This window comes from Leopardus geoffroyi, chromosome B2, assembly GCF_018350155.1.
Source record: "Leopardus geoffroyi isolate Oge1 chromosome B2, O.geoffroyi_Oge1_pat1.0, whole genome shotgun sequence".
NCBI lineage: Eukaryota > Metazoa > Chordata > Mammalia > Carnivora > Felidae > Leopardus > Leopardus geoffroyi.
The window spans coordinates 113,606,303-113,624,683 of NC_059332.1; the positions used below are offsets into that span (position 1 = coordinate 113,606,303).

Consider the following 18,381-nt stretch of genomic DNA (forward strand, 5'->3'; position numbering starts at 1 on the left):
TGTTTCCTGGCTTTGAGGACCATCCCTGCGTCGCCCTTTGTCTATCGTCATCCTGGATCAGCGCGTGCGCCCAACTCCCTGCCATTCTCTGCGCCAGGCGAAGGGCGACGCCTCCAGGTAAAACTGAGGAGGTGCAGGAGGCGGACTCTACGCAGGGCCAGTGGTGCCCGAGCCGTCATAGCTCTTGGCCACCCGGGGCGGGTGCGATGGCGGAGGATCAGAGGTGCGACAGCGTGGGGTCCGAGCCTTGCTCTGAGGCAGCGGCGACTGCGGAACCTAAGGTGTCTTCATCGAAGACCGCCGAAGTTGTCGCAAGATCGTCGAAGCCCGAGGACTACAGTAGCAAGTGCGTGTTCTGCAGGATCGCGGGGCGGCAGGAACCGGGCACCGAGCTCCTGGACTGTGAGGTGGGCTGCGAAGCGGACGGGGCGTGGGTGCGGGAGCCCCGGGTCCGAGGCCTCGCGTGGCGGACCGTTGTGCGGTCGTGTCAGGCTCCCGGGAAGGAGGGAGGCCTCACAGGTGTGGACCGGGATTGGGGAGGCTGGGTGTCGTGGTGTTAATGACGGACTTGCTTCTTTCGGAGTGGGGACTGTCTCCAGCAGTATCCTTGCTGTGTCGAAGGGAGGACATTGTAGTGATAAAGCCGAACACTTCGGCTTCTGTCTGCTGATACCAGGTATTTGGCAGAAAATAGCATTTGTGATCTGTTTTTAATTGTGGGATTCCTCCGCCGTGTCCCCCACCGCCTGCCTTTCTAGACACTGCTTTTAAATTCTGCGCAGTCTGCTACTGCTACTGAGGAGCAAACTGGTGGAAAAGAGATAATGGTAATTGGGGAAAGCTTCTTTGTGAGACTGGAATTAGGCTGGGGGCGGGGGGGAGCGGGGCAGAGGTCGAACTATTTCTTAGTCGGCGCAGATTTCCACTGCAGGGTACAGTTCCTACAGGTGTCGACATTTGGAATGTATGCAGATTTTCAGAGCACTAAGATTTTGCTCAGATGCTTGCACACAGATACCTGCTACACGTTTTTTTCTACCGGTTCTACTTGCCTTTAAAGAAGCAGCCTTTGGGGAGGATCAGCTCCAGAGATTCTGGTATCTTTTTAGTAATCATTAATGCATTTGTTAAAAGTGAACTGGAATCTGTTCTAAGCACCTGGTGTTGGAGATTCACTGGCGAATAGGATAAAGGATAGTCAGTGTTCAGCTCTTGTAATCTAAAGGGTGGCATGAATACGGAGGAGACAACTGATGACAGTGCTCTGTGCTTGGTGAGGTGGTTCTGCCGCTTGCAGTATTTTGCTGAGCTGTGGGTTTGGTTCGGTTTGATCCCACCAGCCACAGCCCCAATCTAGTTTTAGACAAGGTGGTCAGTTGTGTCAACCCAGGGTTGGGTTTGGCTCTGTGGGTGTTACGGAAGGGCAGTGGAACAAACGTAAGAAATTATGGCTGACAGAGGGCTGAAGTGATGGACCTTGACATCTGTGCTGAATGGGGGAAGGAGTGAAGACAGGCAGCAGCTGACGGGGGTGGGGGGGGGGTGGGGGGGGGGAGACCCAGTAGTCAGTTGTCTGCCAAGTAGGCCTCTTGAGCTGATCCACAGAGTCAGCAGGGACCACCAAGCTCTCCTCCTTCATTCACTTCTTATTTTACTAAATTTAAAATAGAGGTAAAGTGAGGTTCTTAACTTCACAGAATTCAGTATTTCGTAGATTCCCAGGGACTGCTTTTAAATTTTGCACACTCCAACACCGATGATGAGGAAAACTAGGAGATAATAGATACTAGTAGTGTAAAAAGTTTGTCTACAAATAGTTGGGGGGGGGGGGAGTGGGATGGCCCAAACTTGTATCACAGGTTTTGTTGTTGTTGTTTTTCTTGGCCAAAGGTCAGGGTTTTTTCTTTGTGAAGGACATTTTCAGAGAAAATTATGTGAAAAGCCTGGGACATTTTTATAGAGGAAATTAGACAAACACTTTTTACTTTTATACCCTATCTAGGGGGCACACGATGAATATAGACATTAGTCCATGCAATACAGAACATAAGCAAGATGCACATGCTTGTACAATAGTGCCTCAAAAAGGTGCAGATCTTTTTACAATTGAATCTAGAATGATTTGATATATCAGAGCTCATTAAATGTTAAAGATTTATGTTTTTAAAAAGAGAACCTAATCTTTAGCCTATGTATTTTGTATTATACACATTATATTCCTATATTAATTCATATGTTTATTTTTAGAAATAAATATTTAGAAACTATTGGGTTTATATAAAGTGGAGTAGATTTATAATTAAGTACAGAGGAGAACATTGATTTGGAATCACTGGAGGTACTAACATAATGTGTGGGTCAGTCTGGGAAACCTTTCTGGCAAAAGCTAGAGAAGGTTCCTCACTCCATAAGCATCCATATAGTGTTTTCTTGTTGTATACTGAAGAGACTAAACAAATACTAGACCACACATTCTCAGTGGGGGAGATATCACTTCTGAGGGGATAAAAGTTGGTTTTGGGGCGCGGTATCTTACTCTTTTTGTATGAGGCAAAGATAAACATAGTGGACACAAACAGAAAAAGCGTAATCTGAGGTATTAAACTATCGTGACAGTGGAATCAGGAAAAGAAGTCTTAAGAATGTCTTTTGAGGGGTGACAGTGAAGAAATGGTTGAGAAACACAAGGCTAGATGTTTATTTTCACCTTGCTTGAGACCACACCGAGGAAATACTAGTTTAACTTTGATGTCCTCCCCCTTCTTAAATCAAACCTCAGATGGCAGGGTACTGAAATGTTCCTTCAAATGTTATTTCTTCTTAATTTGCTTTAGATATTAGGGGTCAGTTGCAGAAATAAAAACTAGTTATTTAAAGCAGAAATGGATTTCATATAGGGAATTAGTTGCTAAAAAAGTCGTTGCAAGGGCTGAAGGAACAGGATCTAGAAAAGCCTTCAAGAATGACATCCAGAACAGTATTTGCAGAACTGGAGCCCTGAGGAGCCATTTCCTGTGCCACAGTCAGGAAGGTGACTGCCATTGGAGCTGAGACTTCAGGAAGAGGTCTCTTGAGGTGTGACCCAGAGGTGAGGAAGCAGTGTGACTGCCACTGTTGAGCGGTGTCTCCAGTGGGAGCACTGTTGGCAGTTTGGGCTGGATTCTGCTTCATTGTGCATGGCTGTTCCGCCTCTTGCAGGATGTTTTGCATTTCTGACCTCTGGACAACGAAGGCCAGTAGCACCTACATATTTCTACTCTTCTTTGAGCAACAACACAGCGGCAGAGCTCTACTGCACCTGCTAGCTCCACACCGGTAGGCCATGGCGACAAAACAAGGGGTGTCTCCTGTGTGTCTCTTGACTCCCGGAAACTGTTGACTAGACATTGGAATGGGAGGGGAAAGGAAGAAAAAGGAAACTGGGTAGTTCTACAGCTGACCAGTTCGCCGGCTGGAACTAGCCGAAGCAACAGAAAGATGGCTTTGCTTCAGGTTAGCTCGTCAAAGCACCTAGGTCTGAAGTACATCTAATTGGCAAGAGCTGAGTTCCATCTGGGGATTTTGGCTTTTTAAAATTTCTGAAGTACTAAAGACACCTAAGTATTTGCAATGGAGGTTGAGTACCTACCTACCCTGTTCACCGCAGTTTATTTGTTGTATGTAAGTGGATGCTTAGCCTACATTGCTTAGATTCAGTGGTATAATGAGGTCAAGAGAGACTAGCTGTTTGTCTAATCTGTGCATTCTCAAAAGTGTTAAAAATTGATGTTTTTGCCTGGGGCAGGGGCAAAAAGCTTACTATTTATATATATGAAATACAGGCATAGCATATAGGATATAAATGGATGTCCGAATGGCTGTGGTTCTAAAATATCAGAGGAGGGGAGCAATTAGAAAAAAAAAATCTATAAAGTTTCCTTAGGGGGATGATAATGAAAAAAGGCTGAGAAACACTGTTAAAATCAAACAGTGGCCAAAATTCCAACTTAAGGTGTTTTGCAAGGACAGACTGAAAGATCATGGAAAGTCCATCTCTTATTGGAAAAGTATGTAAAAATTATAATGACATCATTTAAAAATTTTTTTTAAAAATGTTTATTTATTTTTGAGAGACAGCAAGCAGGGTAGGGGCAGAGAGAGAGTGGACAGAAGATCCAAAGTGGGCTCTGCACTGACAGCAGCAAGCCCGATGTGAGGATCAGTTTCAAGAACCGCGAGATCACGATCTGAGCTAAAGTCAGACACTCAACCACCTGAGCCACTCAAGTGCCCCAACACCATTTTCTTTTCTTTTCTTTTCTTTTCTTTTCTTTTTTCTTTTCTTTTCTTTTCTTTTCTTTTCTTTTCTTTTCTTTTCCTTTTCTTTTCTTTTCTTTTCTTTTTTTTTCTTTTCTTTTCTTTTCCTTCTTTCTTTCTTTCCAGGATTAGAGGAGGGAGCATTGATAGCTTTATCTTTGTATTTAAGCTTCTGTCATTTATTCACATTTATTTATTAAACAGTTTTTCAGGTTTACTATGTGTTATTCACTTGAAGTTCAAGGATAAACATGGCATGTCCTATACTTGACAAGCTCGCTGTGATCTGCGTTGAAAGCCTAAAGGAAAACTTCTCACTTAGTGGTTGTCAGTAATGGAGAATCAAAATTCTGTTTTAGAGTTACTTGAAATATCTTTCTTTGTGTAGTTGTGTTATCAACATGGCATACAGTTAGGATTATTTGTTTCTGTTTGTTTTCAGTTTTTAAGGATTACCTTTTTTTTCTATTTAAGTCCAAAAAGTATGTTAAATATTCATGTTTTAAAGTCAAAATTGTAAAGAAAAGTACATTCGGAAAAATGTAGCATCCATTCTCTTGTCATCTTTACCCTGTTGCTCTTCCTTCACAAGAAACTAAAAAACATATTTTTGGTTTATCCTTCTTCCATTGTGAGAATATGTATGTGTATGTTTAATTTTGTATTCTTCTTTCTTACACGAGAGATGGCCTAACAATTCTCCTGCTTCTTGCTTTATTTATTTATTTTTTTAACTTAGAAGTATGTTTCAGGGACTCCTGGTGGCTTAGTCGGTTGAGCTTCTGATTCATGATTTCTACTCAGGTCACAATGCCAGGGTCATGGGATTGAGCCCTGCATTGGGCTGCATACTGAGTGCGGAGCCTGCTTAAGATTCTCTCTCCTTTTGTCCCTATCCTGCGCATGCATGCTGTCTCTCTCTCTCTCTCTCTCTCTCTCTCTCTCTCTCAAAAAAATATTTTTCAGCAATCATTTCATAAGTATATAAAGATCCTCATTCCCTTTTATGGCTATATATTACTTTATCGTATGTATTTACTATAATTTATTCAACCAGTCTCCTAGTTGAATTATGGACCCTTGGGTTATTTTCTTCTTTTTTTCTCTCTTTCTTTCTTTCTTTCTTTCTTTCTTTCTTTCTTTCTTTCTTCCTTCCTTCCTTCCTTCCTTCCTTCCTTCCTTCCTTCCTTCCTTCCTTTCTTTTTCTATCACAAATCATGCTGTAAAGGATAGCTTTGTATATGCATCATTTCATACTTTTTTGTCATTGTATCTTTGTAATAGGAGAAAGTTTTTCTTAAAATGAAGAGTCTAAAAGGAGCAGCTGGGTGGCTCAGCTGGTTAAGCGCCTGACTCTTGATTTTATTAGCTCAAGTCGTGATCTCATGGTTTGTGAGTTTGGGCCCCACATCAGGCTCTGCAGTGACAGGGCAGAGCCTGCTTGGGATTCTCTCTCTCTCCCTCTCTCTCTGTCCCTCCCCTGCTTGTGCTGTCTCTCAAAAAAAAAAAAAAAGTCTAAATAATGGCTGGTTCAGTAGTAGCAGTGGGAGAGAGGGTAACATCAGAGGGCCAATTTCAATATTTTAGAAAGCTTGATGGAAATCTAATTCAATCATTGATTGCATAGGCTAAGTTTACTACAGGATCTTAAAAGTAACCATTTCCCCCTCCTCCCCATCCTCATCTTATAGACAAATTACACTTAAAAAAATTTTTTTTAATGTTTATTTAGTTTTGAGACAGGAGAGACAGAGCATGAGCAGGGGAGGGGCAGAGAGAGAGGGAGACACAGAATCCAAAGCAGGCTCCAGGCTCTGAGCTGTTAGTACAGAGCCTGATGCAGGGCTCGAAACTCACAAGCTGTGAGATCATGACCTGAGCTGAAGTTGGACACTTAACCAACTGAGTCACCCATGTGCCCCGACAAGTTACTCTTTAAAAAAAATAAAAAGATTTTATTTAAATTCAAGTTAGTTAGCATTCAGTGTAATATTAATTTCAGGTATGCAATATAGTGATTCAGCACTTCCATACTTCACCCGGTGCTCATCACAGCAAGTGCCTTCCTTAATCTCCATCACCTATTTAACCCATCCTCCCACCCACCTCCTTTCTGGTAACCATCAGTTTGATCTCTATAGTTAATGTGTTCCTTGGTTTGCCTCTCTCTTCCTTTTACCCCTTTACTCATTTGTTTTGTTTCTTAAATTGCACATATGAGTGAAAGGATATGGTATTTGTCTTTCTCTGACTTATTTTGCTTAGCATAATACTTTCTGGCTCTATCCACATCATTGCAAATGGCAAGATTTGGCTGAGTAATATTCCATTATATATATATTATATATATCATACACACACACACGCCCTACGTCTTCTTTATCCATTTATCACTCAGTGGACCGTTGGGCTGTTTTTGTAATTTGGCTATTGTAGATAATGCTGCTATAGACATTGGGGTGCTCTTGCACTGTTGGTGGGAATGTAAACTGGTGCAGCCACTCTGAAAAGCAGTATGGAGTTTCCTCAAAAAGTTAAAAAGAGAAAGAACTGGGGCGCCTGGGTGGCGTAGTCGGTTAAGCGTCCGACTTCAGCCAGGTCACAATCTCGTGGTCCGTGAGTTCGAGCCCCGCGTCGGGCTCTGGGCTGATGGCTCGGAGCCTGGAGCCTGTTTCCGATTCTGTGTCTCCCTCTCTCTCTGCCCCTCCCCCGTTCGTGCTCTGTCTCTCTCTGTCCCAAAAATAAATAAACGTTGAAAAAAAAAAAAAAAAAAGAGAAAGAACTACCCTGTGATCCAGCAATTGTACTACTAGGTATTTATCCAAAGAATACAAAAATGATAATTCAAAGGGATACATAGACAAGTTACTCTTAAAAGCTGGATAATATTCAAGATTTTCATGTTGTTGTGCCTATTTGTTTTTGCAAATCTGGGTTGAGGGTACGTTAAGTGAGGACAGCAACAAAGTCAATAATTAAACATTGTTAGTATTATTATTTAAATGTTTATTTTTGAAAGAGAGAGAGATTGTGAGCAGGGGTGTGTCAGAGAGAGAGGGAGACAGAGAACCCCAAGCAGGTTCCATGCTATCAGTGCAGAGCCCAACACAGGGCTCGAACTCATGAACTGTGAGGTCATGACCTGAGCCAAAATCAAGAGTCAGACGCTTAACCAACTCAGCCACCCAGGCACCCCAAACACTGTTTTAATAAAATTATGTTGTGGGCATTTTATAGAAATTTTGAGATAGGAAAGGGACACATAATACCCTGTTTTTGCTGCCTTCCATTTCAATCATGGCGCTCCTGAGGACTAAAGTAGACAAAAAAGTCTCATTTTCTGAAGTGTGGTCTTATCAAAAGTTGACTTGTCAGTCCCCTGAACCTTAGGTGATGAGCAGTATGGCTCCTGATAAGGAAGTTCATGGTATAATATGTACAATGGACTTTCACCATTGTTCTCATTGAAACCAAGATTACTGGTAAGGATATGAGGCCCTCATTAAATTGAATTTTTGATCTTGAAACAGAGAACTAATGAGCAACAGTGTATTCTGGGAATTTTTCTGAGGGAAACTTGTTGATATACTGATTTATAGTGATTTTAATTTTGACTTAAAAAAATTACTGAAATGTAGTTGACACACAATGACAATTTCAGATGTACAAAATAATAATTCAATAATTCTATACATTACCCAGTGCTCACCATGGTAAGTGTAGTCACCATATAACATTACTATATTATTGAGTATATTCCTTATGCTGTACTTTTCATCTCCATAACTTATTTTATAACTGGAACTTTGTACCTCTTAATTTCCTTCACCTGTTTTGCCCCCCTGCCCTTTCTTTGAGCAACCACCAATTTGTTCTTAGCATAAGAACACCCTCTGGGTGCATCCATGTTGTCAAAAATGTCCTTTTTTTATGTCTGAATGTATTGTGTGTATACATCATCTTCTTTATTCATTCATCTATTGATGGATTCCTGGGTTGCCTGCATATCTTAGCTATTGTAAATAATGCTCTACTAAACACAGAGGTGCATATATGTTTTTGAATTAGTGTTTTCATTTTCTTTTGGTAAATACACAGTAGTGGAACTGGTGGACCATATGGTATTTCTGTTTTTAATGTTTTGAGGAAACTTCATGCTGTTTTCCACAGTAATTGCGCTAATTTACCTTCCGATATAATGGATCGGACACTTAGTACAATATACTGGAGTTTGTTTTAGTATTTCAAAGGCTTTTTAATGTTGCAAATATAATAAAAATGTATTTATATACAGTTTATGGAAAAATGTTTAAAAAGGTAATATATGTAGATGCTAGATGATTTTCTTGTTATAATTGAGGAATATCTATTTTGTAAAAAAATTGTACAAGTGAAAAAGAATTTATCAATCTCGCTATGTTTCTGTAGTCAAACTTTAGAAGTACATATTAAGAGTGAAAGACCCTTAGGTAGGTAGAGATGGAGAAATATCTAATGAAAATAAAACTCTATTATTGTTGGTAATGAAGTTTTAATTAACTTCATTGATAATTTTTTTCCTGAAATTAGCTTTATATAAATCTTCTCATTTTCTGGAATAAATGAGCATGTCATGAAGGGCAGTAAGGCTTGTCTTTGTGGACTAAATGCATATTCACAAAATTGCCCAGGTGGGCTTAGTTGTAACGTAAGTACTATTTCCCTATCAGACTGAGATTTATGGTATTCAAGACATGCCAGAACAGCATTAGGAAATTCTTAAAAAAAAAAAATCCACTAACAAACGATATGTTTTCTCCTTCAGAATGAAGACCTAGTTTGCTTCAAAGATATCAAACCAGCAGCACCTCATCATTATCTTGTGGTGCCAAAAAAGCATATTGGAAACTGCAGAGAGCTAAAGAAAGATCACATAGAACTGGGTAAGAGGACAGTAGTATTCTTCTTAGTTATATCATTTTCAGTTGGCATCAGTGATGGCCATGACAGTTAAAAGAGAACAAGTCTGGCAGGTATTATGAAAAAGGAGCATTATGACTCTTCGAAATTTCCACTGTGAAAATTTTCAAATATATACAAAAATAAAGAACATAATGTAGTCTCCATATATTCATCACCCAAGCTCAACATTTATTAACTCGTGGCCAATTTTTTTCATCTGTTAACCTTCTCCCACTGGATTTGAAATTCCAGACATCATATTATTTAATCTTTAAGATCTCTAAAAGATAATGCCTCTTTATGTTTTTTTAAGTGATGGCTTTTCTCGACTCTGGAAATGGAAGATGCTATTTAAAAAATAACAAGCAAATAAGTTGTGATATGGCCTAGAAGCTCATATTGCCTGGGAGTGAGACCATATTGGTACCTCCCTTGTAAGCTTCTGGTGTAGATGAACTGACACCAAAATTTAGTTATGAGGTTTAGCAATGAATTTTTCACTTCTGAAAAGAAGATTTTGAATCTTATCCTTATAGGATTATCCTGTATTTTCCTACTCATGATTTCTGTGAGTTACCAGTTATCATTTACTAAGACATTTCTAAGTTCACTTCATATATGTTTTGATAGCCTTTGCCAACAGGGTCTGGGATTAGTTTGGTCAGTAAATTAAGTAGCCGATAAAATAGATAAATTGGGCCAGATTATTTTGGTGTTTTTTTTTTTGTTTGTTTTTTCATTTTTTTAAATGTTTATTTATTTTTGAGAAAGAGAGAGAGAGAGAGAGAGAGAGAGAGAGCCGGGGAGGGGCAGCAGAGAGAGAAAGAGAGATACAGAATCTGAAGCAGGCTCCAGGCTCTGAGCTGTCAGCACAGAGCCTGATGTGAGGCTTGAACTCATGAACTACAAGATCATGACTTGAGCCTAAGTCAGATGCTCAACTGACTGAGTCACCAGGCGCCCCTGGGCCAGATTTTTTTTGAAGGGGAATAAGAAATATCTTTGAGGGAAAACTTTGATGTGTACTTCATTAGTGTTTAGACTACTGAATTACCCATTTTTAAATTGTTTATTCTCCATATTGCCAAATGCCTTAGTCATCTTAAATTCTGTGAGTACATTCCATACTCATTCCAGCAGGGAAAGGCCAATATATATGCAATATTTAATATCAAGCAACAGCTACCATGCCTTAAGTATTTCCTTTTTATACTGTTTTTAAGGAGCGAAAAATATGTTCATGCTTGGTTTTCTTTTTCTAATATTTCTTCTATTTTATTGAAAGTTGTTATAATTGTTGCAAATAAAATGTTACCAATTTTGAAGCAGCATGGTAGGTGTTTGTGGTTTCTTTCTGATTTTGTTTATATTTTGATAGTTTCATAATAAAAGTTTAAAAGTTCTTTCAGGGTGCTAGGTTGCTCAGTCTGTTAAGCATCCCACTCTGGATTTCAGCTGAGGTCATGATCTTGTGGTTTGTGAGATCGAGCTCCATGCTGGCAGTGTGGAGCCTGCTTGGGATTAGGTCCCTCCCCCTCTCTCTGGGTCTCCCCAGCTTGCTCTCTCTCTCGCTCAAAGTAAATAAACTTAAAAAAAAAAAGATCTTGCAATTAATATTTTTATACAGTTTATAAAGTTGGGAAAATAATAAGCATATGGAAGAGTTCAATAACACTGTCACAAGCACTGTGATTATAACTGATATTTATAGAACTCCACTTAACTATAGAATACACAATTTGTTGAGACCACATGTTCACCAAGGTAGGCCATATTCTGGGCAGTAAACTAAGTCTAAATACATTTCAAATGATTGAAATCTTATAACATCTGTTCTCAGATGACAATGGAATTAAAGTAGAAAAATAATAAAATCTAGAATAGCACTAAGTATTTTTAAATTAACATACTTTTAAATAATTTCTAAATAAATAGGTCAAAGAAAACAATATTGAATTGATTGGTAACAAAAATCCAACATATCAAGATTTGTGGAATTTGCCAAAACAATGCCTACAGGGAAATTTATAGCTGTCTGTGTTTATGTTAGAAAATGAGGTTTGGGGCGCCTGGGTGGCGCAGTCGGTTAAGCGTCCGACTTCAGCCAGGTCACGATCTCGCGGTCCGTGAGTTCGAGCCCCGCGTCAGGCTCTGGGCTGATGGCTCAGAGCCTGGAGCCTGTTTCCGATTCTGTGTCTCCTTCTCTCTCTCTGCCCCTCCCCCGTTCATGCTCTGTCTCTCTCTGTCCCAAAAATAAATAAACGTTGAAAAAAAAAAAAAAAATTAAAAAAAAAAAAAAAAAAAAAAGAAAATGAGGTTTAAAACCAATAACCTAAGTTTCTTCCTTAGGATGCTAGAAAGGTGAATCAGTCAAAACCAAGTATAAAGAAAGAAGACATAACAGTGAAATGTAAAGGAGACAATAGGTTTTACTCCATGTATTTTGAGTTTGATTTTAAGTGAATACATAATTATGATTGTCATGCCTTCTCAATGAATTGAGCCTTTTTTATCATTGTAAAATGTCCCTCTTGATCTCTGGGAATATTTCTTGAGTCTATTTTGTATGATATTAATTTAGCTACTTTAACTTTCTTATTGTTCACATTGGGTATCTTTTTCTATACTTTGAACCAATTGAATATTAATATTTAAAGACTTGAAGATAGCAATAGACTTGGGTCTTGCTTATTTATAATTATATTTTAAATTTAATGTGAAAATCTGACTTTTAATTGTTTAGTTCATAAATGTTTAATGTAACTATTGATACAGTTCAGTTAGGTCTCCTGTCTTGCCATTTGTTTTCTGTTTGTCCCATTTTTAAAAAAATGTATTTATTTTGAAAGAGAGAGAGCATGAGCTGGGGAGGGGCAGAGAGAGAGAGAGAATTCCAAGCAGGCTCCACACTCAGCATGGAGCCTGCCACGGGGCTGGATCCCATGACTATGAGATCATGACCTGAGTCAAAATCAAGAGTTGAACCCTTAACCAACAGAGCCACCCAGGTGCTGTATGCCCCATTTTTTGTTATTGCTCTGTTTCTTTCCTTCCTTCTTGTGGTTGATCAGATATATATATATATATATATATATATATATATATATATATATATATTTTATAATTCCACTGTAATTTATCTCATGCCTTTTCATGTATTCCTCTTCATATTAAAAAAAAATTGTTGCTCTAGAGAGATTAAAATATACATTGTGTAATTATCACAGTCTACTTAGACTTCACATTGTAGCAATTCATGAAAAATGTAACTCTGCAACACTTTGTGTTATTGTTGTCATATATATTACATCTACACACTTTATAATATGGTACTGTTAAAAGCATTGCTTTAAAGCAATTAAAAGAAAAAAAAAACATTCTTTACCCCCATGTCTAGGATCTTGGGAATATGTTAAAAGAAAACAAGATACAATCTTGCTTGAAGTAATGAGCTTTTTTGGATGATATGCTACTGTCATCCTCCTGGCTCAAGCCTGACTTAGAGAAGAAAAATTAGCAATAATTTTATAATCTTCTTTATGATAACCATCTTCTGTAGATTCTCATTTCTTCCTCTTCTAAATACTTGACTACACCTTTCAGAAATAAAAGGGGTCTAAAGCTTGGCATTGTGCTTTGGACATTGCAGGTTACCAAATTTTTTCTCATGGGAAGCATATTTCCATCCAAAGGCCATAAAAGACCAAGATAATAAAGACAGTAAGGCAGAGAGAGTTTGGAAGCCAAAACAATTATACAAACATTTAGCTAGTCAAAGGTGGCCTGACACAAAGTGCTATCATATCTCTAATTTTGACTGAAAGACAAATTCAAAGTTTTCCTGTCTGTCTTTTCTTAATTCAAGTAATTTTTTTATTACTTGGTCTCCTTATGATTTGAATTAGACTTCAGTAGGATCAGATGTCCTAAGTAGTCACTTGATAGTACCCCTTAACAGCTGTTCAAAGTCAACCTATACATGACGCTTTGTGATAGGTTGAACCTTCATTTCAGTGCTGATGGGCAAACTTCTCAGTAACTTAAAACTATTAAACAGGTGGTTTAAATGCTTACCCATTTGATACAACTTTTGATTGGGACCCTAAAAATTAATATTAATTACAACTTAGTAATGTCTCCTGCTGTGTAATGTCATTTCTTTTCTGTTTTATAGTTGAGAACATGGTAACTGTTGGAAAAAGCATTCTTGAAAGGAATAATTTCACTGACTTCAAAAATGCCAGGTATGTGTACTTGCAGATAGAAACCAATATATGCAATTGTTTTTTCTGAAATATTGTTTCTTCGTGGGAAATGAGAGCAGAGGCGGCAGAGAGCCTGGTTTAAATGCAGTTTTCCTGAGAGTGAAGCATTCATTGTTCAGTGGTAGTGTAAATTTAATAAATAAGTCTTCTTCCTGTCATGTCTCAAGATTTTCTAATGATTGCCACTCATAGTTTAGACAGACAAATATATTTAAGCAGTGCATAGGTAAAATAGTTGAGTCTACTTTTCTTTGTTCAAGATGTGTTTTTCTATAAAATTGTGTGTAAATTGAATTTCTTTAGAAAATATTTTGTATGATTTAAAAATATATTATTGTACTTGTCGTGTGAAACTACTTGAATTTTTTCCCTGCTGAACTGAACTCTGGCATTCACCAAAGTTTGAGCAAAAAGCATGTAATAAAAATATTCAACTTGGCAATTATTTTAATTAATCTAAATAGTGGGTTTTTTCCTTTTTAAAAGACTTGTGACTTTGCCTAGTGTGACCAAAGGAGTAGCAAGGCAGGTGTAGCAGAGATCACATCTAACATCAGAACTGGAAGTGAAAGAGATCTGAATTCTGATGTTATCTGTGCTACTTGCTGAGTACTGTGCTTGTACTGGCTGTGCTACCTGAAGACATTTAACCTCTCCAAGATAACACCTGCTCTGCCTACCTATGGGCTCAAATAAGATGGCGTGTGAGAAAACGCTCTGAAATCTGTTAAGCACCATTCAAGAGTGATAATGACAAGGAACAGATAGTATTTGAGACCCTTTGGCCAAAAGCAGCACATTGCCTTTCCAGTCACAGGAGTGTGTACTAGAAGAATGAACGGCACCATGAGAGTCAAGAGCCCTGAGTCTCAAGCCTGTCTCTACCACTTCCTTACTTGGGGACCTTGGGAAGTCTCCCACTTTCTGGATTTTGGCTTCCCCATCTTTGAAATGAAAGGGTTGGATGAACCCTTGAGTCGCTTCTACCTTTTAGATTAGTTGATTCTATATTATGTGAGCTCCTGTTTCATGGAGGGAAGACCCAGTCTCCTTTTCTCAGTAGTGATGGAAGCTTTTCAATCTGTCTTGTGTATCTGACTCCACATTGTTAGCTATACTGTTGCTGCAGCATAGCCCTTCTCCCATGCCTTCCTTCTACACTCCACTCACTGGAGTTTTTTGTTTGTTTGTTTGTGTGTTTTTTAATGGAGACTCACAAATATTTGAGCAGGCAAATATTCCTAGGCTTGGATTATTCTTACAGGTATGCCTTGCTCCACTCAGAATTGCTAAGTGGACTTACAAAACTGTGAACTTATTTTTAAGAGGTAGAATCACATTTCTTAGTAGAAATTTGTTAGTAGTCCAAGGAATTCTCTTATGACTGTTTTATAAAGCAGATAAATTGTGAATAATTAGGTTATCTTCATTATTAAGAAACTTGAGTGATAATAAAATTTTTAAAATAATGGTATAATTAATCTCATTAGTGAAATATTGGTTGGTAAGGAAATCACTATTAAAGGAGAAAGCACACCATCTACTGGCTATGTCCTGGAATAAAGGAACCCTTCTACTTGAGTGTCCTGTAATTTTTTTTTTTTTTTTTTTTTTTTAAAGATTCATTGCAGAGCCATATCTTAGGAAAATTAAAGGTTAAAATGTTAAGGACCAAGGTGATAAAACATAATGCCAAATTAGAATTCATCAAGGTTTTACTGAGGCATAGTATGCCTTTAAGCCCTTCCTTGATGAAGAGTTTGTTACTATGAACTTCATGAAAAGAGGAGGAATTGTGAATACTTTTAAGTATAGAAAGAAGGCAGTAAAAGATACTTGACTGGTAACCTGTTTGGGACGTCCTAAATGTTTATGTGTTTTATCGTAAAAAAAGTAGTTTTAAACTATTGTAGAAGTGATTTGCCAAGTATCTCTTACCTTTCTGTTTTAGAATGGGTTTCCATATGCCGCCTTTTTGTTCCATTTCCCACTTGCACCTTCATGTTCTGGCACCTGTCGATCAACTTGGCTTCTTATCAAAATTGGTTTATAAAGTGAATTCCTATTGGTTTATCACAGTAAGTGTTACTATTGTAGTAGCTGCATACAAAAGTATTTAAAATATTTGACCTTTTTGTTGTAGATCTTCTTTTTTTGGCAACACTAGGCACTTACAGCTCTCATAGACCTGATCATCTCTTTTAACATACTGCTCGAATGTATGCAAAATAATATTTTTAATTTGAGGGATTTTCCAGGTTATCGTATCTGTAGGAAGAGAAGCTATGGCTAAGTCTCTCCATTGCAGGCAGTGGGTATGATATAAAAGAGCCATGGCATTAATAGTTTAGAATCCAGGGTCCAATCTGGATTGAAATTGTGGCTCCATTAGTTATTTGAGGTACTATGTGCAAGTCACGTAAACTTTTTAAGGCCCAAGTTCTTTATCTGTTACCTACCGATAAGGAATACTGCCTACCTGTAGAGTTGATGAGTGGATTGATAAAATAATTTGTATGTAAAGCACTTAAAACTACCTTGCAAATAGTGCTAGTAAATATTACCTGCTGCCTTTGTTATCATCATCAATATTATTATAGAAATGAATTTTTGTAATTTTCTAGTTTAGAAAAGGACTGCAGTAGTAGCATCTCCTGTCAGATCTGAGGTGGAAGCTTTGAGCCTAAAAAAATGCAGAATTCTGTTTTGCTAGTGCAAAAGTAGAATAGAATTCAGCTGATTATAGGCCTGTTGCTGGACAGTCAAGCCTTAGTTGATAAGTGACTATGCTTCCAAGGCCACTTGACTAAGTAATATACCAGTTGCTATTGTGTCCGTGATGTTAAGGTGACCTGTAGTTGCCATATACAAATTATCACTGAATTACAAATTAAATAATTACTGTTAGTTAATGCATATTATTATTATAGCCATGGTACACAAGAAATTAAAAAGCATGATTTCTAGAAACTTCATATTTCAAACTTATCCCTCTAATTAACTTGTCCAGATGATTCATTTAAAAATAATTTAAGATACATATGTGTGCGTGTGTGTGTGTGTGTGTGTGTATGTGTTCAAAATTTAAAAAGTGGATGTTTGACAGGGCAGTTGGTGTGGTCTCTTTAAAAAAATCAGTGTGATTAAAAAAGGAATGTTTTTCCTTATTTGTATTTTTGATTTTCTACACTATCCATGCTTTTATAATAAAAAACTCATTAAAATATATTCTTGTAGGGTTTTTAACTATACTTCCTTACATGACTTTTTAGTTAGAAAAAAATGAATGAACATTGTAAGTTATAGGATCTGTTAATGGTTCATCCTGTGAATCTGAAGTCTTCTTAAATCTGTCAGTATGTATTATGAGACTTTGAAGAAAATTAAGAGAAAGATATTAAGGTTTATTTCAAAATCTCTTATATGATGTTTCAGATATATAAGATGTTTGAGAAAAGTATTTGAAATAATAATCAGAAGACTTTGGTTTACTTTTTTTTTTTTAGAGTGGTTTTAGGCTCACAGCAAGATTGAATGGAAAGTACAGTGAGTTCTGATATAACCTCTGCCCCCCATACTATAGACATCCTATATACCACAGTGATACATTTGTTATAACCCATGAAATTACAGTGATACATCATTATCACCCACAGTTCGTGATTTACATTAGGGTTCATTCTTGGTAGTGTATATTTTATGGGTTTGGACAAAAGTGTAATGACATGTATCCCCCATTATAGTATAATGCAGAATAGTTTCACTACCTGAAAAAATCCTCTGTGTAGCCACTGATCTTTTTAATGTCTCCACAGTTTTAAGCCTTTTGTAGAATGTCTTATGGCTGGAAAAATACAGTATGTAGCCTTTTCAAATTGGCTTCTTTTACTTAGTATTATGCATTTAAGATTCTTGCACATCTAGTTAACTTTTTAAAATGTCAGTATTATATTTATTTTCCCTTTCTTATTGAAGCTTTTTAACAACTATGCAATGTGGATAAAAATCTGCCTACTTATATACAGTATTGAATCCTTTTACTATAGTTTGTAAAACTATTATATTGAGAAAATTTTCAAGATATTTTTAGGAACAGAATATGTCATATCCACCTCTTTTGCTGTGACTTATTATAATAGGGATGCCAGTAGAATTATTTCATGTAGGCTGTAATAATTAGAATTTAAAAATATGTTATGTTTTCAAAATTACAGGCTGATTGTTTGATTGAAAAACTAAGAACATGAAAATGTCAACAGTGGAAGATTTTTCCTAATCTTGGCTCAACATAAACTAATATTTTGGTCCCTTTGAAGTCTAATTACCATTGTAAGGTTTGTTGGGTTTTATGAGAGGCTATTACTGGGTAGCCTTAAATCTTTTTTGAATGTTTCTTGAGATCTGTGATACAGTTACATGGATACTTTGTCACTAACTTCTTTGTTTTAATGGTTACATGTCTAAGGTATAAGATACTGTAGATAATATCCCATTAAAACAAGTTCTGTTAATCAGGGAGGGCTCTATTTTCTTTTTTAAAAGTTCAAATGTTTTCATTTTTCCAGTAGTCAATTATAATCATGATTTATTTATGAAGAATAAACTGATATAGAAAGTACTTTGTCGACTTTGTTGGAGCCTTTATTATTATAAAGGGGGGAAAAGTAACCATTTCTTGACAGTTCTGTAATTTTACACACGAAATTTAAAAACAAATAGTACCATACTACATAGTGAGCTCTGTTCTTATTGCTGGAAAGAATTGTATATGTATTCCGTTTTACTCAGATTTCGGGTGCTGGTTTTCACTTCCGAAAGCCTAATGTTTTTGTAATAAATTGAAAGCTATAATATACAAAAATAATTTCTAATGGTGAAT

The 18,381-nt window shown here is 37.2% G+C and overlaps 1 protein-coding gene across 1 annotated transcript; it reads left to right on the forward strand.

The window, feature by feature from the left end:
• Positions 1 to 44: 44 nt before the first annotated feature.
• Positions 45 to 18,120, forward strand: HINT3 (histidine triad nucleotide binding protein 3). Its single transcript, XM_045499485.1, has 5 exons — positions 45 to 407; positions 9,101 to 9,218; positions 13,412 to 13,481; positions 15,454 to 15,580; positions 17,717 to 18,120. The coding sequence occupies exons 1-5, from the start codon at positions 207 to 209 to the stop codon at positions 17,747 to 17,749; spliced, it is 549 nt and encodes a 182-aa protein (XP_045355441.1). The 5' UTR covers positions 45 to 206; the 3' UTR covers positions 17,750 to 18,120.
• Positions 18,121 to 18,381: the final 261 nt, after the last annotated feature.

Excerpts from the sequence above, each read along its gene's own strand:
- HINT3 (XM_045499485.1), top strand. The coding sequence starts at position 207 with ATGGCGGAGGATCAGAGGTGCGACAGCGTGGGGTCCGAGCCTTGCTCT. Across the intron at positions 408-9,100 it reads CCGAGCTCCTGGACTGTGAG|AATGAAGACCTAGTTTGCTT; the intron begins GTGGGCTGCGAA and ends TTTCTCCTTCAG. Across the intron at positions 15,581-17,716 it reads ATTCCTATTGGTTTATCACA|GCTGATTGTTTGATTGAAAA; the intron begins GTAAGTGTTACT and ends TCAAAATTACAG.